We start from the raw sequence: 18,748 nt of genomic DNA on the forward strand, positions 1-18,748 counted from the left end.
CAACATATTTAATACGTATTGAGTATCTAAGAGTATCATGAGTTGCGGAGTTGATTATATTTTTAAATGGATTCGAATATTATTAAGTGGGTTCATTTTTTAAATGTTGATGAAGTGTTGAATCACAAGAAGTGGATCGAATATAAAGAAAATAATTTTACTTTAATAAGTTATTGGGTTCAATTGTTTGGTATAAATCAATAATATGTAGAAAATTACAGCTAGTTTAAATTTAGTTTTCATAGCATTATAATATGAATTAATTAGCTAAATTATTTATTATTTGCAAATATAAATAAGTAAAATGCCTCACAAATAAAGGGTTGAGAACGACACGTTTGCTTAAAATAAATAATAATAGTAATCAATAAAGTAATAAATTAAAAAAAAACATTTGACACTAAGTATATTAAAATTAGGTAGTAAATTAATCAGTGGGGGTTCAATATGACAATTTAACAACTTAGAAGATGAGAAGTATAAAAAAATTCAACCATGAAAATAGAAATACTACATATATTTAGTCAATTTAGATTATTTCATAGAATGTAAGATTAGTATAGAGTTAAAAGAAATACTAAAAAAGGAAAAATTCAAGTAGACGTTACTCTATGCAATACCCTTATATTATATTGACTCAATTCATCTTCCTGTCGTCCTACGTTCTCTACCATTTCTTCCTACTCTTGCTTTGCTTCATCCTTCTAGCTACAACCACCACAATTCCTCACCTCCTCTCTTTCTCGATCTCGTTCGATCATCTCTCTTTCCATTACCTATATCGATGCACTAACAAAAGCTCTTCATAACAACCATATAATATATATATCGATCAGTATATCACTAGATTATATAATTATTTTCCATGAACTTGATGAATTTGTTCAACATTATAACATGTATGTTATATAGTTGTTTAGTAAAAGTTTAAGATTTGCATTTGAAGGAGGAAGAAGATCGAGGAAGAGAAGCAATAAAAATGGGTTCATTTACTACTCCAAATGAGACTAGACAAAGGTCCTACGTATCAATGTGAGTTTTCTACTTACTAAATGACTTGCTATTATGATTACTTGTCTAGTTGTCTTTTACAAAATCCTTGTTTTTTTTTTTTGGTCTAAGCTTATTTTTATAGTTTATATATATTATTACTGTATAATTTCATGGAACTACAACTTTAGCGAAACGAGACACTAAGAACTTACAATAAGTTAACTAGATAAATTAGCTAAGATTAATTAACCAATAGTATTTGTACTGTGTTAAATTTTAGCACAATATTTACAATATATACAAAATGTAAAATCTCAACAAAATATTACAGAGTAATAATAATTCATATTTTAAAAAAATCAGCCGAAGTATAATGACTAAGTCCTTAAATTATAGTGTAAGCATAAAGAAAGTAAAACTAACTAAGATGGAATTGAAGTAAGATATATTTGATATTTTGATGTACTACGTACATGCTTGCATTGCATGCTAACCTACCTTGAGATTTCCCCATCTGTTTTTCTTTTTTTTTTTTTCAGGGTAAGAAAATTTCAATACTTTTTTTTTACGGGAAGAAAATTTCAATACTTGTCATTTTGTAAATTACTAAATCTGTGTTAATCCAAAAATGCAGCACCACTAAATTATGACATTATTGTGTAGACTGTGTACTATGTACTTACTAAATATTTTTATGTCACATACATCAATTAATTTATTACGGAGTGAACAAATTGAAGTTGATTGATGTATTTAATGCTAACCAAGCAACTCTTACAAACCCTAGCTACTTACTTTTACATCGAAAAAATTGTATAAATAATATGTAGTACAGTTATATAATTAAGCAAAATTATCATCCAAATTATGGTTAAGTAGTTGTAATTAGCTTAGGTAATGTGGTCCAATGATTGCTTGCACTTTATGGTACTAAACAAACTGATTATGCTAATTATAGAATTAATTCAATTAGATAATAAAGAGTAGAAACTAAGTTAGGCAATAATGAAGCAATATTAATCCAATGAGTATATTTTAAGCAAAAACAGTAAGGTCGAGGACAACGCAGAAGTAGAATGTTTTCTCCAAGATAAACTATATTTCTACTCCATATATATTCATAAATCCCAAATGCCTCTTTTGCATCTATACTATGAATTTAAAAGCGTTTTGAAGTAATTTTATGCCACATAATTAACATTATTCTCTCGATCCCGTGGATACCATTCTCTTCACCCTCGTCTTCCCTCCGGCTCTTAACAATGGTGTTAAAATTAGAAATATTAATGAACTATCAAATACAACTATACAAGTATATGCACGTATATAATAGGGTACTTCGTACTTATTATGCTTCAATACACTTAAAAAATGATACGGATCGGAGTACATTTTAAAAGAATGTGAACCTTTACCTAATTTTCCGATCAATTATGTATAAGATTCACATACATAATAACTCGCGTTCAATTAAGATACTCAATCAATATTTTCATTGATTTATTATTTAAAAAAGTTCAATGTATACCGAGGAAGTATCATTGTATGGGTGGTGGCTGGTGGGGAATGAATTGAATGACATTTTAAAATCTATATATTCCTTCTTTCAAAAAAAAAAAAAATCTATATATTAAAATGATCAAAAGATGATACAATTTTTCTATCATCTAGGTGTCGTTGACACCCAAAGACTAAGTACACTTTACCATTTAATTAGCTTACCTCTGCATTTAAGGAAATGATTAATATTAAAATGATCAAAAGAGATACTTTTACTTAACTGTTTAGTAGAGTTTGAACACTTGATTATTAATTCTTAAGTCTTAATTTAATCTTAACCAAAGTTGAGTGAAATTATTCTTTCTAATGTAGCTTAATATTACAATATCAATGTCTTAAATAAGCTCTTTTTTTTGCTTAACAGTGAAGACATTTACAAAAGGAAGTTGCACAGAAGCAAAGCAAAAGATACCGAGAAACAATCCAACACATCTCTCCTAGACAACAACAAGGGTGTCAGGACCAAGTTACCACTCTTGAAACTTGCCCTACTCATCATTGTCTCTGTTACTTTCATCACTATTTTTTTGCACTCTCCAGCCTTCTGTGGTCATCACCACTTATCGTCACACTCCATCTCCCGGTATGTCCACATGTCTCATGATTGTAAACAAATGTCTCGAGAAAGTTGTCACACTGTCTCAACCCCTCACATTTAATTAGTCTTCTGACTTGTTTTATTTAGAGGAGAAAAGCTAATGTAAATTTATGAATTAATTAATGCAGGCCTACATTGATGAAAAGATGGATATGGGGTAATACTGATCCTAGATACACATCACATTTACAAATAAATTGGGATGACATCTCAAAAGTTCTAGACAAACTCAATGAAAAAGAGTACCATTCAATTGGCCTTTTAAACTTCAACAAAGATGAAATAAAATCCTGGAATCAGATCATTCCTGAACTTGAACATACTGTCCTGAACCTAGACTATGCTGAAGAAAACATAACATGGGAAACGTTGTATCCTGAATGGATCGACGAGGAGGAAGAGAAGGATGTACCACTTTGCCCTTCACTTCCAAAGCTCGAGCCACCAAGGAAACGACTTGACCTCATTGTTGTTAAGCTGCCTTGTCGCGTTGATAAGCAGAATTGGTCAAGGGATGTTGCTCGGTTGCACTTACAGCTTGCAGCAGCTGGACTTGCAACTTCAGCCAAAGGGAATTACCCAGTTCACTTGCTTTTCATCACTAACTGCTTCCCAATACCGAACCTGTTTAGTTGTAAGGAGTTAGTTAAACACGAAGGAGATGTGTGGTTATATAAGCCTAACTTCAATAAGTTGAGAGAAAAACTTCAGCTTCCTGTTGGTTCCTGTGAACTTGCTCTTCCTCTCAAAGATAAAGGTATGATGCACACATTTGTACTAATGTTTTTTGTGTCGCGCTATTAATTTCTGAATGCAGGACTGATAGAGTATTATTTCACAACATTTTTTTTTTTAATTTTGTTACACAGAGAGGTCATACAGGGGAAACCCAAGGAGGGAAGCATATGCAACAATCCTGCATTCGGCTCATGTCTATGTCTGTGGTGCCATAGCAGCCGCTCAGAGTATCCGAATGGTAGGGTCTACTAGAGACTTAGTCATCCTGGTCGACGAGTCAATCAGTGACTATCACCGGAGTGGGCTTGAGGCAGCAGGATGGAAGATCAGGACAATCCAAAGGATAAGAAATCCAAAAGCTGAGAAAGATGCCTACAATGAGTGGAACTACAGTAAGTTTCGATTATGGCAACTAACAGATTATGACAAGATCATCTTCATTGATGCTGATCTACTCATCCTAAGGAACATGGACTTCCTCTTCAGCATGCCAGAAATATCAGCCACAGGAAACGATGCTACTCTTTTTAACTCGGGAGTCATGGTCATAGAGCCCTCGAATTGCACTTTTCAGCTACTTATGGATCATATAAATGAAATAGAATCATATAATGGAGGTGATCAAGGATACCTTAATGAAATTTTTACTTGGTGGCATAGAATTCCGAGGCATATGAATTTTTTGAAGCATTTTTGGGTAGGCGACGAGGAAGAGAAGAAGCAAATGAAGACTAGGCTATTTGGGGCAGAACCCTCTATACTTTATGTGCTACACTACCTTGGTATCAAGCCGTGGTTATGCCATAAGGACTATGACTGTAATTGGAATACAGATTTCTTACAGGAGTTCGCGAGTGATGTAGCTCACGCAAGATGGTGGAAAGTGCATGATGCAATGCCAGAGAACCTTCAGCAGTTCTGTCTGTTGAGAACAAAGCAGAAGGCTCAGATTGAGTGGGATCGAAGGCAGGCTGAGAAAGGAAATTACACTGATGGGCATTGGAAGATCGCGGTTAAAGATAAGAGGATGAAGAAGTGCATTGATAAGTTGTGTAACTGGAAGGGTATGTTGAAGCACTGGGGTGAGACAAACTGGACTGATGATGAGCCTATTGCTCGTGCACCGCCTGCTATTAAAGTGACTCCTCTTTCTTCTTTACATTAAACCAGGATTTTTGATCAATTTTTTCCCTTCTTATTTTATTTTCTGAAAATACTGTGATATACTTGGATTCATCTTTGGATTTGGTTTAGCTATAGAATCTATACAAACTGCATAAAGCTCTTCATTATAGTAATTTAGCCTCTTAACCTCCACACTTTTACAGAATACAGAGCAGATGTTTCAGAAATTAAATCAGCTGTCATTTTTTTTTTTTTTTTTTTTTGGTATAGGATTCAGAATTTCATGGACTAGCATCTTATTTGTTCAACCCAAATACAGTAAATTTAAGGACAAACTTTGCTAGAAGCATTAGTTTAGACCAAAATTAGCCTCTAATGAGATTTTCTAACCCGGTCATGTTGAAGGAAAATAGAAACTACACTTAACATGTTGCACTGTCAAAGATTGACAGCTACCTATGCAAATTAGTTGTTGAAATTAGTTGTTGATCGAAATCCAAAGATCAAAGGCAATGAATCACCTACCACATAGAAACATTTTTAAGCTGTCTAAATCTTGAGTACAATATGTGCAAAATTAACCCATTCTACAAAGGTTTATATTCTAGGTAACAGTCATTCTCAGTACAGCAAAATCATAGTAGAAATATGGTAACTAATTCAAATTATATCATTTTTATAATGATCCTCCACATTCAGCAATGAATGATGAACATGTTCAACATATACAGTTAGAGAAGATGAGCATACCTTTAAAAATCCTATCCGTAAATGAACCTTGTGGTGCCTTCCAATACATAACCATAGCACTGGAGCAAAGTGCACTATTAGTCAATGTGTCACATTGTCACGAAGATGAGAATCGTGACAATGTGAACCCCCATCCAGTGAACATGTTGTTACATAGTGAACCATGATTTTGCATACCTTAAAAGGAAGTCACTTATGTCAGAGTAGTTATTTTGCATAATTTGTAGGACTAAATTATGATCTTAAAATCTGATAACAAGCACTCATATAAGAACTTTGAGCTCATTGATCATAATGTAAATCCATTTCCATATATGAGTACTCAAATTGGAGTGTACATGGCATGTCTAATCTATATGCATTGGTCAATTGATGATACAATTCATACAAAGTACTACTGTATATAGGAGTATGCCGAGTACCAACTAGTTCATTTTTCATCATGCGAGAAATCAGAAGCTAGAACTCCATTCATGAGCCTGTATAAAATTTTGAGCAGAATAAGCACTGAGGTGCACTTCAGGAATCCTGTTACTCCACTTAACGCGATTAGACAAATCAGCCCCTGGTCCCTTATTCCCAAACTCCCCATAGTAAAGAGTAGACAATGCAAAGTCTTCCCTGAACGGCATCCATCCCTCAGGCGATATAAGACCATCCATTGTACACTGTATGAACATTGTCCTAGAGTACATCTTCCAAGGCCTTCCAAGGTAGTTCTTGTGGACCTTGGGATTTTCTCGCCATAACTTCATGTACTCATTGGTTCCGCTAATGTGACATCCTAGGAACACAAACCCTGTAGCCTCAGCAGGGTCCGTCCTCCCTTGAGCTGTGATGGCATTGTTCTCGCCCTTTGTGGGGTCCACTTGGCGCGGCCTGACTAGGATGGTGCAATCTTGGAAGATGGCAGCTGCATTGCCAAATATAAAGTCCACATTGCCCTCCATGCTGCATGATCTGTAAACTTGTCTAAGGGAGTGTGCATAAAGGGTGTCTTGGTTCCCTAAGAACTCACAATCTTCGACGAGGGAAAAATCACTGTCTGATCGGAATGCTACTGCTTGGTGTGCGTTTGGGCCTGCCGTGTTCTGGAATGTTATCCCACTCGCCATGAACCCATCTCCTTTAACACCTACACAAACATAAGTTCACAAGTTTTTAAAAACATAAGAGCTACCAAAGTTCAATTTACGACTAAAATAAGTTCAGGAACAATCACTTGCTTTGTTACAAAAATTTTGAAAATTCAAACATAAATAATTGAAAAGGACAGGAAAGTATAATTAACCTTACCTTTTGGCTTTTGTTACGGATTGATGTCCCATAAGATGCCACCTATTTTATATTTTCAACACTTTTTGACTATGTGATCCTGTTCTAGCTAATTCTTGTCCTTTTGAATTATTAATGCATTTAAACTACTTTATCTTATAATATTTATAACTTCCAATCCCTGTTCCCTAGTTATGAATAAGCCCATAACCAATTGACCAAAGGAGCAAGCTAGTAGTAGTATTATTACATACACTATCAAGTATTCAAGTATACATACTGGACTAGTACAATACTTATATAAACTACGTATAGCATGCTAGGAATTGACCATCGAGAGTGCATGTGAGGGACAGGTTGATCCATTGATAGCTCAGTTGGTTAGAGTCTCACTCCTAATTCCGACTTTCCAAGAGGTGACATATATATACTAACATGTAACGTATCATGCATTACTGCATTAGACTATCCAAATTTACATCTTATCGTCAATCATTGTTTTCTATCAACAAAATTTTGATTTGAATATACAATACTTGCATAACTTCCATCCGTATGAGATACGTAACAACTAACAAAACTAAATAAGTAAAAATCAATTTTAATTAGCAAAAAAACAATTAACAACATCTAAGTAACAAATTCGACTTTAATGCATTAAAGAAAACGAATGGACTTACCAACAGTAGCTGTGTTATACGTACTGATCCCCATAATCCCTGTATTTACTGACCCTGTAATGACCGTTTTACCCTTCCCATCACCTAAAAACACCAAATTCCTCTTCTCTAAGGGCACCATCACATTCTCCTTATACACCCCTTCCTTTATGTAAATTACAAATCTATCCTTCCCCTTCGCCTTCAACGACGCTGGTGCCTCGTTCACCGCCTCTTGCACTCGCGCGTAACATCCACGCGCCTTCCCTTCTTTACAAACCGTCACATTTACCCTTCCCCTCAACTCCACTCTCCCTAACCCAAACCCCAAACCCGACCCGGGCCCACTACCTCTCTCCCAAAACCCGTTACGCTCCGTCAAAGGAGCACGCCACGACGTCGTATCCTCCCCATAGTTAATCAGCGCGTGAAGCAAACTAAGCGCGTTACTAGTCGTCTGCATGAGAGTATTGTTCAAAAACGACATCGTTTTGTCAACCACGCGCGTCCCATTGACGTAAGAAAGCTCGGACCAGCAGTCATACTGGTAAGTTAACGCGGCGCTAGCCCATGCACGTGCGTCATGAAGAGTATCACGTGAGGTGAGGGCATTGGAAGAGATCCTTGTACGGTAGGAGGAGAGAGTGAGGTAATCAAGGCACGTACGCGAGGCTAGTGTACGGTTATGGTGGTTAGGGAATGTACGGAGTATGTCATGGACCAATGATTGAGCGGTTTGGATGTGGTGGGATGAAAGTGAGAGTGTGGTTTGGATTAAATGGGTGGGGTTTGGGTTACGGGTCGTGTTCGGGTTGGAGTCGAGGAGGGTGGATTGGCACGTGAGAGGGTATTGAGTGGCTTTGCAAATGTTGAGGAAGGGAGGTGAGGAGGAGAGAGAGTGGTGGAGTAAGGTGGAGAGAGAAAGTAGTAGGAAGAGAAGAAGGTGGTGCGGTGAGGGCATTATGGTAATTTCAGTGAGTGGAGTGGAGTGGACAGTGGAGTGATAAAAATGGAAATGAAGTAGGGAAGGTGTAAATAAATAGGGAGATTAATAATGAGGTAAGATTTGATGAGTGTGGGATTTTTATTGGTGAAAGTGGACCATGGTGTTTCCACGGGTTGTTTAGCTTATCCTTCAATGATTCTATAGTACAATGTTGGATTTTGTTTGGGAAACTCACGAATGTTTTATATGATCCAAAAATGTTTTTGTAATTTGGCAAAAACTAATGAGTCTTACACATGATGTTGAATAATATACTAAATATGATATTAAATTAATATAAGTTGAAACTGATCTAAGAAGATTTTAAGTAACTATATTTTTGTTCAACAATAAATCATTAAAGCTAGTCAAAGTGAAACATATGAATAGTGTAAAAGTCAAATATTTGCAAGTACAAAAAAACATAGTAAGGCCTTGTTTAATTCATCTTATTTTTACTTATTTAAGAAAAATTAAGTTCACATCATTTCAGATTAGAAAAAATTAAGTTCATATCAGATCATCGTTTTATGTGCATTTTTTTATCGCTAAATATCTTTAATTTCGTAATGAAAAAATTCAAAAAATCACATATTAATAAAATACACATTATTACGGGTCTAACAAGACCCTACTTGATATAATTTTTTCCATTTAGATTATCGTATATTTAAGGTCAAATATGACATTCTGATCAAATCAGACCAGATTAAAGTTCAGATAAGAAAATATAAGGCGAACTAAACAGGGCCACCTAAGTATTAATTAGTTATTTTAGTATGGGGACACTCGTTAGCAAGATCTCACGTTGATTAGTTATAGCAATTACAAAGTGCCAATATATGAAGTACATGTATTTATTACATATAAACCAATTGATATGCCAAATGAAGCTTTTATTATATCAAGTTCAACTTATTTTTAAATATTTTTTCTTTATAGATTATCGCACCTGTAAGGTTAAAGTTTGGTTAAATCAGATAACTAGATCGGATCACGTAAGCAACAATAAGGTGAATTAAACAATCCCAAAATTTAAAAGTAAATCAATTTTAAAAGATAAGTATTAAATGGGTAAATTCAAGTTGATCTCTGAGATAAATGATGTGAATAAATCTCCTCTCACAATTTATTCATTTTCTTTTATTTTTTAAATGATAAAAGTAAAATAATAAAGTGGCACAGATTTCAACACATAAAGTTGCGAGAGGAGATAAATTAGATTGTTAATCTCTGATATCAAATGGGGCTCCCTCGTATTAAATTTAAATAAGTTCAATTTGTTAATTAATTATTTAATTGCAAGTAGTTTCACTTCATCAAAAATCATCTATAACTTTATACTGAAGGCGAAATCAGGAATGACACATGTCATATCCTGGTTAAAAATTTTCCCTCCAAAAGTTTTTTCTTTTAATTTTTTTTATTTATTTATTTTTTTGGCCAAAGCTTGTTAGAGAAGTTTTTAATACAAACTATTCAATAATATTTAACTTCCTATTTAATAAGTATATTCCATTTGTACACAATCAAACAAAGATATTATGTTTTTTTATACAATATTATGCAATAATTGTTTTCTATCTATAACTTTATGATGTAATTCATAGTTATTTTTATTAGTTATGTATATATTATTCTTTCTCTTTTTTTTTTTTTTTTTTTTGGTGTGTGTGCGTGTGTGTTAAGAGAGCCACAAGGGCGGGGGTAAGAATCGATCCCAAGATCTCCTGGAACCGGGAGGAAGCTCTAACCACTTGAGCTATTCCTCACTCGCAATCTCTCTGTTTTCTTTAGTGTGATAAATTTTTAATTTTTTTTTTTTGTAATTACAGTTTCTTTTATCTTATTTTGCAATTAGGTTTAATTTTTTATAATTAAATAATAATGCTAAACTAATAATAAGTATTAAGTTTTAAAAATTACTAACCTAGTATATGAGTAAGAGTAAATAAAACATGTGTATTAGGCATAGGAGAATGGGGGAAGTGCAAGTGTCTGTTCATACGCCAAACAAAAAAATTGCGCCAAACCCTGAAACACACAAACCGACATAAACTAACTGGAATTCTGGAAACAAAAATTAGGGTTAATTCAAATTTGGGGATTTCACTTAATTGTGGCGGGAATGGATAAATCCACCACTAAACGGAAGAAAAACACTGGAAAATCCAAATTCCAGAGTGTAGATATCATTCGGGATAATCAACCTCTCAAATTCCGTCAAAATTCCGACAAAATTGATGAAAAATCAAACCCTCAAATTCAAGACGATGAAGCCGATTGGGAAGAAGGTTGCATTCCATCTTCTTCATGTTCTAACAACAATAATGTTAATAATGTTAATCAAAATAATGGGGTTACCATTGAATTTGACGCTTTGCCTGAATCGCCGAAAAAGAAGCGTATTCGAAGAGCTACTGCTGAAGACAAGGTGAATTCTTGTTTAATAAAGTCTCATTGCCCTTGAATTTTATGCAATTTTTGTATTTTTTAAAATTAATTTTGTTGATGATGTTTGAATTTTCAGGAATTTGCAGAGCTTGTGCATAAGGCTCATTTGCTTTGTTTGATTGCAAGAGGGCGATTAATTGATGCTGCCTGTGATGATCCTCTTATTCAGGTGATAATACTGGTTTATTGCTATATTCAAGTTATGAGTGGGTTGTTAACTGCCCCTTTAGATGATAAAGAGGTTAACTATGTTACTCGGATTCGGGTACTCATGTTCTACACGGGCATGTGTACGGCTATTTTATTTTGTAAAAAATATTGATTATGGCCCAAAATGAATCATTACATGGGTACTTGAGGTGAAATGAAGAGTTAGGATAGTTTAGGAAGCTTATAGTAGGAATATAAAGCATTATACAATCATAAGTAAAAGGTATATTACTCATAAAATGCTTAAAGGTAGCAGTGTAGGCTACATATATTATGGATGATTTATGATTAGGTAGGGATGTCATATTTGTAGAGCATAATGTGAGAAATTTAAAGATTTAATCTTCAAGAGAATGTAAGAATCGGATGGATATGGTCATATGGAGACTGCTTATGATCAGGGAAAGATTTTCTTGCCCGTCTCTATCTGCTGCAAACAACAAAATCTTTGCAGCTGAGTTTTGTCTCTCACGGTGTCATACTGTCATGTGCATTATTCAGACCTCTTCCTATCTTGTTGATATATTGTGCCTACTTTCTTAGATGAATTTTACACTCAGATTGATAATGAAAAGGCCTTCTCTATTGTCAAAATCTCCTGAGGATTGGAAACCCTTTAGGACAAAAATTTATATTGGCTTACTAGCTAAGTTGAATCATAGTCTTCTACCTTAATGGATTGCTTGCTTCTTGTCTGAAGGAGGTAATCAATCAAGAGAGGAAGGCTGAATTTGCTAGGACAGTTTGTTCAATCTAATCTGGACTTACAGGGTCTAGGGAAGCTCCCATTTATGCAGTCTTATCCTAGTAATTTTACAACTGTAACACTGAAAAATGAGCGAGGAAATAGTATGTTTCCATTAGACCCATAGTAAAAATTATTTTATGGGGCTTGCCCCTCTCTAAAAAATACTCTGCTTCCTAATTTTTTTGCTTTGAAGATTGCCATTAGTAGAAGTGTAGAAACTAGAACACAGTCAACCCATCAACAATAGCTTCCAAGGAGCTTATATCTTTTAGAAAAGTCTTTCTTCGTTTTCACTTCTTTATACCTTGCATAATGCTTGCTATAGCTTTCTGTTACTCTTGGCCCTTGTACCTGATTTTTGAAATTGAATGTTGTGGCAGGCTTCTTTACTTTCACTTTTACCACCACACTTACTAAAGTTATCTGAAGTTGGCAAAGTTACTGCTAATGCTTTGACTCCTCTTGTCTCTTGGGTAAATGGCATGTTTAGCTTTCAAGTTCCAATTGTTTGCTATTCATCCTATGCTGAAGACTTTCATTGATTCTCCTGATATAATTTTGCAGTTTCATCAGAATTTCAAAGTCAAAAGCCCTAGCAGTGCAGAAAAACCATTTCAATCAGCTTTAGCATACGCTCTTGAAACGCAAGGAGGGAGTCCTGAAGAGGTTCTTAAAAACTTAGTTGGCTCATTTTAGTTATAATAATATCTCTGCTTTTGTTTGTGACATGATAGGTGCTGTAAGCATGAGATTGGAATGGATGGGCTGATATACTTGCCAATGAAACATCAATTCCATTTCTTGTTAATTTAGAATTTTAGATCTTAACATTATTGTGACAAAATATCGCATGTGTTATACTTGTTACTGAATGTGCAACTAACAAGTATAAATTGGATTGTACTGGTCAGAGAGTATATCATCGTGCTTGCTGTTTTGGTTTTAGTCTTGACTCTTGACTTTGGTTGAAACTTGAAAGTATAACAATGCGTATCTTATTAATCTTTTCTTCATGAACTTCTATGCATTCCCTTTAACTGGAGTTTTGTCACAGGTTGCAGCGCTGTCTGTTTCATTATTTAGAGCTCTAAATCTTACAACAAGGTGATTTCAATGAGCTCTGTGTATTATTATTTTTTTCCCCTTATATTTGCATTTTTTTTTTTAATTGTGCCATACTGTGCATATCCTCATATGAAGTACTTTTTATCTTTTATCCAGTCAAATAATCCAACCAAAACAATGAAAGAAGCTAAAAAAAAGCTTTGCTTGTGCAACCTATGCTTGAGTTTTAGGAATAATGTACCTCAGGGGATATGATTTCAATAAGTTCTGATTTTCCAGGTTTGTGTCAGTGTTGGATGTATCTTCTTTGAAACCAGAAGTTGATGAAAATGAGCAATCATATAATGCAAGCAGCAGGGAGAGAAAAGATATCTTTAACTCTTCAACACTTATGGTTAGTAAAATGAGCACAGGTCAGACAAATTCTACAAAATCATCTGCTTCCCATGGAAATATCCACGGTACTTCTGTTACCTCAATTTCTGAAGCTAAGCATGGATGCTTGCCAACAAATATTGAAGTTAAAGATTCACTTGCTTCTAATCAGTTGATAAAGTCAGATCTACCCGTTATTGAGACACAAAATGCTTCTGAGGAGGACAAGTGCCCAAGGAAGAAAGGAGACTTGGAATTTGAGATGCAGTTGCAGATGGCTATGTCCGCCACAGCACTGGTAGCTCCCGAAACGAAACCTGAAGCATCTACTAGTGGTTCACCCACTAGTCCATTAGCTTCCCTTTCTCCCTTTAAAAGAATAAAGAGAATCGCTGAAGAATCTCCCTCATCCTCCCATGCTATATCTACTGCAATTGGTTCAAGAAAAGTAGGAGCTCCATTACATTGGGCAGAGGTCTATTGCTCTGGTGAAAATATGACTGGAAAATGGGTCCATATTGATGCTGTTAATTCTATAGTTGATGGAGAGCTGAAGGTTGAGGCTGCAGTTACTGCATGCAAGAAGTCTTTGAGTTATGTTGTTGCCTTTGCTGGTCATGGGGCTAAAGATGTCACACGCAGGTTGTCTATCTCTATGAAGATAATTTTCAATTTTGTTATGACTGATTTCTGATTCTGACATATGCAGCTGGGTTTATTTGTCTTTGATTCTTCAATTTATACCTTTTATGTGCAACCTTTTCTGGATAAAGGTTATATTAATGTTGAATATTTAGTTTAAAAATGGAAAACCTATGGATACTGTTGGAATTTTTACGACTAAATCTATGTTTTCTGGGTTTGGACCCATCAATTAAGTGCTTGTTTCATTAAAGCTTGTGACTACATTTTGTAAACATAAGGTTTTTATTTATTTATTTTTTTTTATGTGGGAGTGAGTCAGTTAGGCTTTGTGACTGATTGAGCCATAAAAGAGGGTGATATTTAACCTTGGAAATCATTCCATTCTTGGTTTTCATTATTGTTTGATCTCATATTTATAAAGTGTATGTAACAGTTATATATATATATATATATATATATATATATATATATATATATATTTAAGTATGGAGTATTAAGACTACTAACTTAATAACTATTGAGATTGTGGAATAGTAAGTGAAATCTTCAATTACAGTTTGAATATTCTCTAGGCAGTTATGAATTTTAAACGCGTATGTTTCTAGTGCAGGTACTGTGAAAAGTGGTACAAAATATCCCAAAAAAGAATTTACTTAGAATGGTGGGATGCTGTGTTAGCGCCATTGAAGCCGTTGGAGTCTCGTGCAACTGGTGGATTGGTCCCTGTGCATCACAAAGATATGAAGTCAACAGATTTGGTTGACAGTAGGAGCATTGTTGAGGACATGGAGTTGGCAACGAGGGCATTAACTGAACCTCTTCCCACCAGTCAACAGGTATCATGACTGTGATTGATGTTATTGGCCATTTACATTTGCTAAATGTATGCTCGCGTTGTTTTGTCCCTTTTGGATAATGTGGTTTGCTAATGCAGGCTTATAGAACTCATCCACTGTATGCTATTGAAAAATGGCTTACAAAGTATCAGACTCTGCATCCTAAAGGTCCGGTACTTGGTTTCTGTTCTGGTCTCGCTGTTTATCCTCGAACTTGCGTGCAAATACTCCACACAAAAGAAAGATGGGTCCGTGAGGGGCTGCAAGTTAAGGAGAGTGAGTTTCCTGCAAAGGTATTATTTATAATTTCATGGTAAGTTTGCAATATCATAATTTTTGGACTTTGTGGTATTTTCTGACAAGTTCTTTCTTTTTTCTGAAAGGTGGTGAAGAGTAGCTCTAAGAATCGTAGAGGACAAACTATTGAAGTAGAAGATCTCTGTGAGGGTGGGTCAGATGAAGTTTCTCTGTTTGGAAAGTGGCAAACTGAACCGTTGTGTTTGCCTCCTGCTGTAAATGGAATTGTGCCTAAGGTAGGAATGTGTGTATTTTTACAGATTTTTTGGTGTATGATTTTTAATGGTTTGACTTTGTGTTTTTCCATCCTTTTTTGTTTTCGATGTTTGCAAAAATGCTTGATTTAATGAGTTGGCTGGACGAGTCACCTGGTTTTCATGGATTTATGTTTTGTACTTGGTCTCTATTCCTCTACTTGTAGAATGAGCGTGGTCAAGTGGACGTTTGGTCTGAGAAGTGCCTCCCTCCAGGCACTGTGCATCTGCGGTTTCCAAGGTTGGTTCCTGTTGTGAAGAGACTCGGGATCAATTTTGCTCCTGCTATGGTTGGATTTGAATTTCGAAATGGACGGTCAATACCTGTATATGAAGGCATTGTGGTCTGCACTGAATTCAAAGAAACAGTTTTAGAGGTAACAGTTACACTTGCATCATATTTAATTCATTTGCTGTATTGGTCACTAAATATATATAGGTTGACAGGCATATGCAGAAGAGGAGCAGAGAAGAGAGGAGGAAGACAGGAAGAGGGAGGAGAGGCAGGCACTTTTGCGGTGGTACCAACTTCTATCATCTATGGTTGTTCGACAAAGATTGAACAATACTTACTTGAACAATGTGGAATCAAATACTGTTACTGAACCCTTGAAGACTGAGAGTAAATCTTCATGTGCTGCTTCTGCATATGTGAATGAAAGTACTGTGCCTCATCGAGATAATGTCCGTGGAGCTAAGATTCATGATTCAGACAAAATGCTCACGCAAAATCACGAACATGTCTTTTTGACAGATGATGAGAGTTTTGATGAGGATAGCATGACCCGAACAAAACGGTGTAGTTGTGGAGTATCAGTTCAGGTGGAAGAGCTTTAACACTAGATTGCACTACAGAACAACTTACTGTTGGCATGAAGGATTTTTAGTTTTGGGAAATTTAGTGCTGAAACTTTGTCAAGATTTTGGGAAGGTAGAGGAAGGAGATAAGATAGAATGAGTCATGGTTTGGGGTTCTCATAAGCACATTGGCACATTCTTAACTGGGGGCCATGTTTAATTAGGTTGAGTTTTTTGTGTATCTTGAGCCATTGTATAAAATCTGATTTTGGTTGTGATCTAGCTTCAGTGTGTAGCTAGGCAAATCGGAAGCTATGATGGTTTTTAGGTCTAACTTGTATTTTAATGGTATAGGTTTAGTTATATCCAATCCTGGTTTCGAGCTCAAGGCTAGAGAAGTTAATTTATGTAAATTCAACTTAACTTAATGCTTTTAAACTGTTGCACTTAAACCAGGACGTATTCTGGATTTGGATGTTCTACTGAGAGAGCTATGAAGCTCGGCATTTAGGGGTGTCCATTCGGTTTTCGGTTTGGATTTAGCCCAAATCAAATCCGATCCGAAATCAATTTCGGTTATTAATTTTCAAATCCAATCCAATCCAAATTATTTACCAAATCTAATCTGATCCAATCCGAATTATAATTCGATTATTTGGATCCAATCCGAAAATCTGAATTAAAATACGTTGTTAATTTTTTTGGGTTTAATGCGATTATAAAAATAAAATTGTAATAATAAAATTTCAATTCTTGAAAGTATAGTAGTACATGATTTATTCAAGTATTGAAAACATAGGTTTACATGATTAATATTATTATAATCATAAACATAGTTTAACATGATTAATATTAACGATATTTTTTTGTAAAATAACGCTTTCATAATACGGTTATTTCGGTTTTTTAGATCCGAACAAGGTCAATCCTATCTGATCCAAAAATCCGAATTTTCAAAAAAAAATTCAATCCGATCTGATCCGATTTAGAGTGGATCCGGTCCGAATTGATTATTCGATTTAGATTGGATTGGATTTCGGTTTTTATCCGAATAATGGACACCTCTATCGACATTGATCATTTATGGCAGCTAGTTTTATGTACTTGTGTTTTTTTTTCAACTTGTTCACATTGAACATGTGAGACAAAATCTTGACACACTTCACGTTGCTCGTCTTTCTGTCATTCACAGCTATTGAGCATTTGAGCTACGAATACTTGTTAAATTGTGTTTGGATGCAACTTGCATAATTACAAGTATATGTTGAACATATATTTTTGTTGGAAAATTTGTCGATTGCACCCATTTAAAGTATATATATTTTGCCAATTGTAGCCCTTTAAAAAAATTGTAGCCCAAAAATACTGCTAACTTTAGTAAATAATGACAAGAATATAGAGAGGTAATCTCTAAAAACAAATGCAATATAACATCGTAAAAGCAAAAGAAAAAATGAGGTCTTTTCGGCACCACACTAAATAAAGGGGGGGGGGGAGGAATAGGAGGGCAAGTAGGTTATTTCATGGGATCCTAATTAGGTTAAAAAAAAAACAAAAAAGAAACAACATTTTGAGGTGTCAAAATAGAAAAATAAAAGCTGTATAAAGGGACGGAGGGAGTACCAACTATAAAAACGAGCCATATAAGAGAATTAAGTTGTAGCAGTGGGTGAGAACTGAGAAGGAAGTCACTTTGAAGATATACTAGTACACAAGGATAGGGCTGAGCAAAACTATCTGATTATCCGAAAATCCGAAAATCCGATTCGCATCCGATCCGAAAATTTAGGATAACCGATCCGAAAACATTTTCGGATCGGATATCCGATCCGAAAATTTCGGATATCGGATATCGAAATTTTGAATTTCGGATATCCGAATATCCGAAATGATCCGATATCCGGAAAAATACCGCAAACCACTAAAGTGCACCTTAAATACACATAAGGCCCAAATATCCCAAAGGCCCAAATAACTAAACCTGGTAACCTCCTAACCCTCAAAATAACACTCTAACCCACCGCCCCCCTCTCTCTCCTCTCTCCTAGTCTCCTCTCTGTCATCCTCACCATTCACCTTCTCCTTCATCCTCCTCTTAATATCTTCTCTCTCCTCTCTTTCATGATCTACTCTCCTTCTTCAATATATGTAACCCCACCGCCTTACCAGCTTCCTCCTTCGATACTCACGGCTGGTTCACCAATGCCCAACGGTCCTCGCAACACCCTCCTCCAACCACCGTCCATCAACAACCGCAACAACAACTGCAACCATTTGCATATCACTAGCTTGAGCTTCGAACCCGCAACACCAACAGTGGCTTTTCTTCTCAATAACAATTAAAATTTCTTTGTTCTGTTTTTGTGACAATTAGTTTACAGAT

At 35.2% G+C, this 18,748-nt stretch overlaps 3 protein-coding genes across 3 annotated transcripts; 2 read left to right on the forward strand and 1 right to left on the reverse strand.

Moving 5' to 3' along the window:
- The first annotated feature begins 557 nt into the window (after nucleotides 1-557).
- On the forward strand, nucleotides 558-5,195 carry LOC145602042 (UDP-glucuronate:xylan alpha-glucuronosyltransferase 1-like). The gene is made up of 4 exons (XM_081658153.1): nucleotides 558-1,032; nucleotides 2,918-3,136; nucleotides 3,280-3,908; nucleotides 4,021-5,195. Exons 1-4 carry the CDS (start codon nucleotides 980-982, stop codon nucleotides 5,052-5,054), a joined length of 1,935 nt encoding a protein of 644 aa, XP_081514279.1. The 5' UTR covers nucleotides 558-979; the 3' UTR covers nucleotides 5,055-5,195.
- An 854-nt stretch (nucleotides 5,196-6,049) lies between these two features.
- LOC145602107 (putative pectinesterase/pectinesterase inhibitor 51) lies at nucleotides 6,050-8,727 on the reverse strand. Its single transcript, XM_081658257.1, has 2 exons — nucleotides 7,720-8,727; nucleotides 6,050-6,899 (listed from the first exon to the last, which is right to left on the reverse strand). The coding sequence occupies exons 1-2, from the start codon at nucleotides 8,657-8,659 to the stop codon at nucleotides 6,217-6,219; spliced, it is 1,623 nt and encodes a 540-aa protein (XP_081514383.1). The 5' UTR covers nucleotides 8,660-8,727; the 3' UTR covers nucleotides 6,050-6,216.
- Nucleotides 8,728-9,874: 1,147 nt separating this feature from the next.
- On the forward strand, nucleotides 9,875-16,804 carry LOC145601656 (DNA repair protein RAD4-like). The gene is made up of 11 exons (XM_081657705.1): nucleotides 9,875-11,117; nucleotides 11,214-11,306; nucleotides 12,476-12,568; nucleotides 12,660-12,761; nucleotides 13,150-13,199; nucleotides 13,440-14,177; nucleotides 14,791-15,016; nucleotides 15,115-15,309; nucleotides 15,400-15,549; nucleotides 15,735-15,944; nucleotides 16,015-16,804. The coding sequence occupies exons 1-11, from the start codon at nucleotides 10,812-10,814 to the stop codon at nucleotides 16,402-16,404; spliced, it is 2,553 nt and encodes an 850-aa protein (XP_081513831.1). The 5' UTR covers nucleotides 9,875-10,811; the 3' UTR covers nucleotides 16,405-16,804.
- Nucleotides 16,805-18,748: the final 1,944 nt, after the last annotated feature.

The sequence above is a fragment of the Chenopodium album genome, chromosome 21 (assembly GCF_948465745.1).
Source record: "Chenopodium album chromosome 21, dcCheAlbu1.1, whole genome shotgun sequence".
NCBI lineage: Eukaryota > Viridiplantae > Streptophyta > Magnoliopsida > Caryophyllales > Amaranthaceae > Chenopodium > Chenopodium album.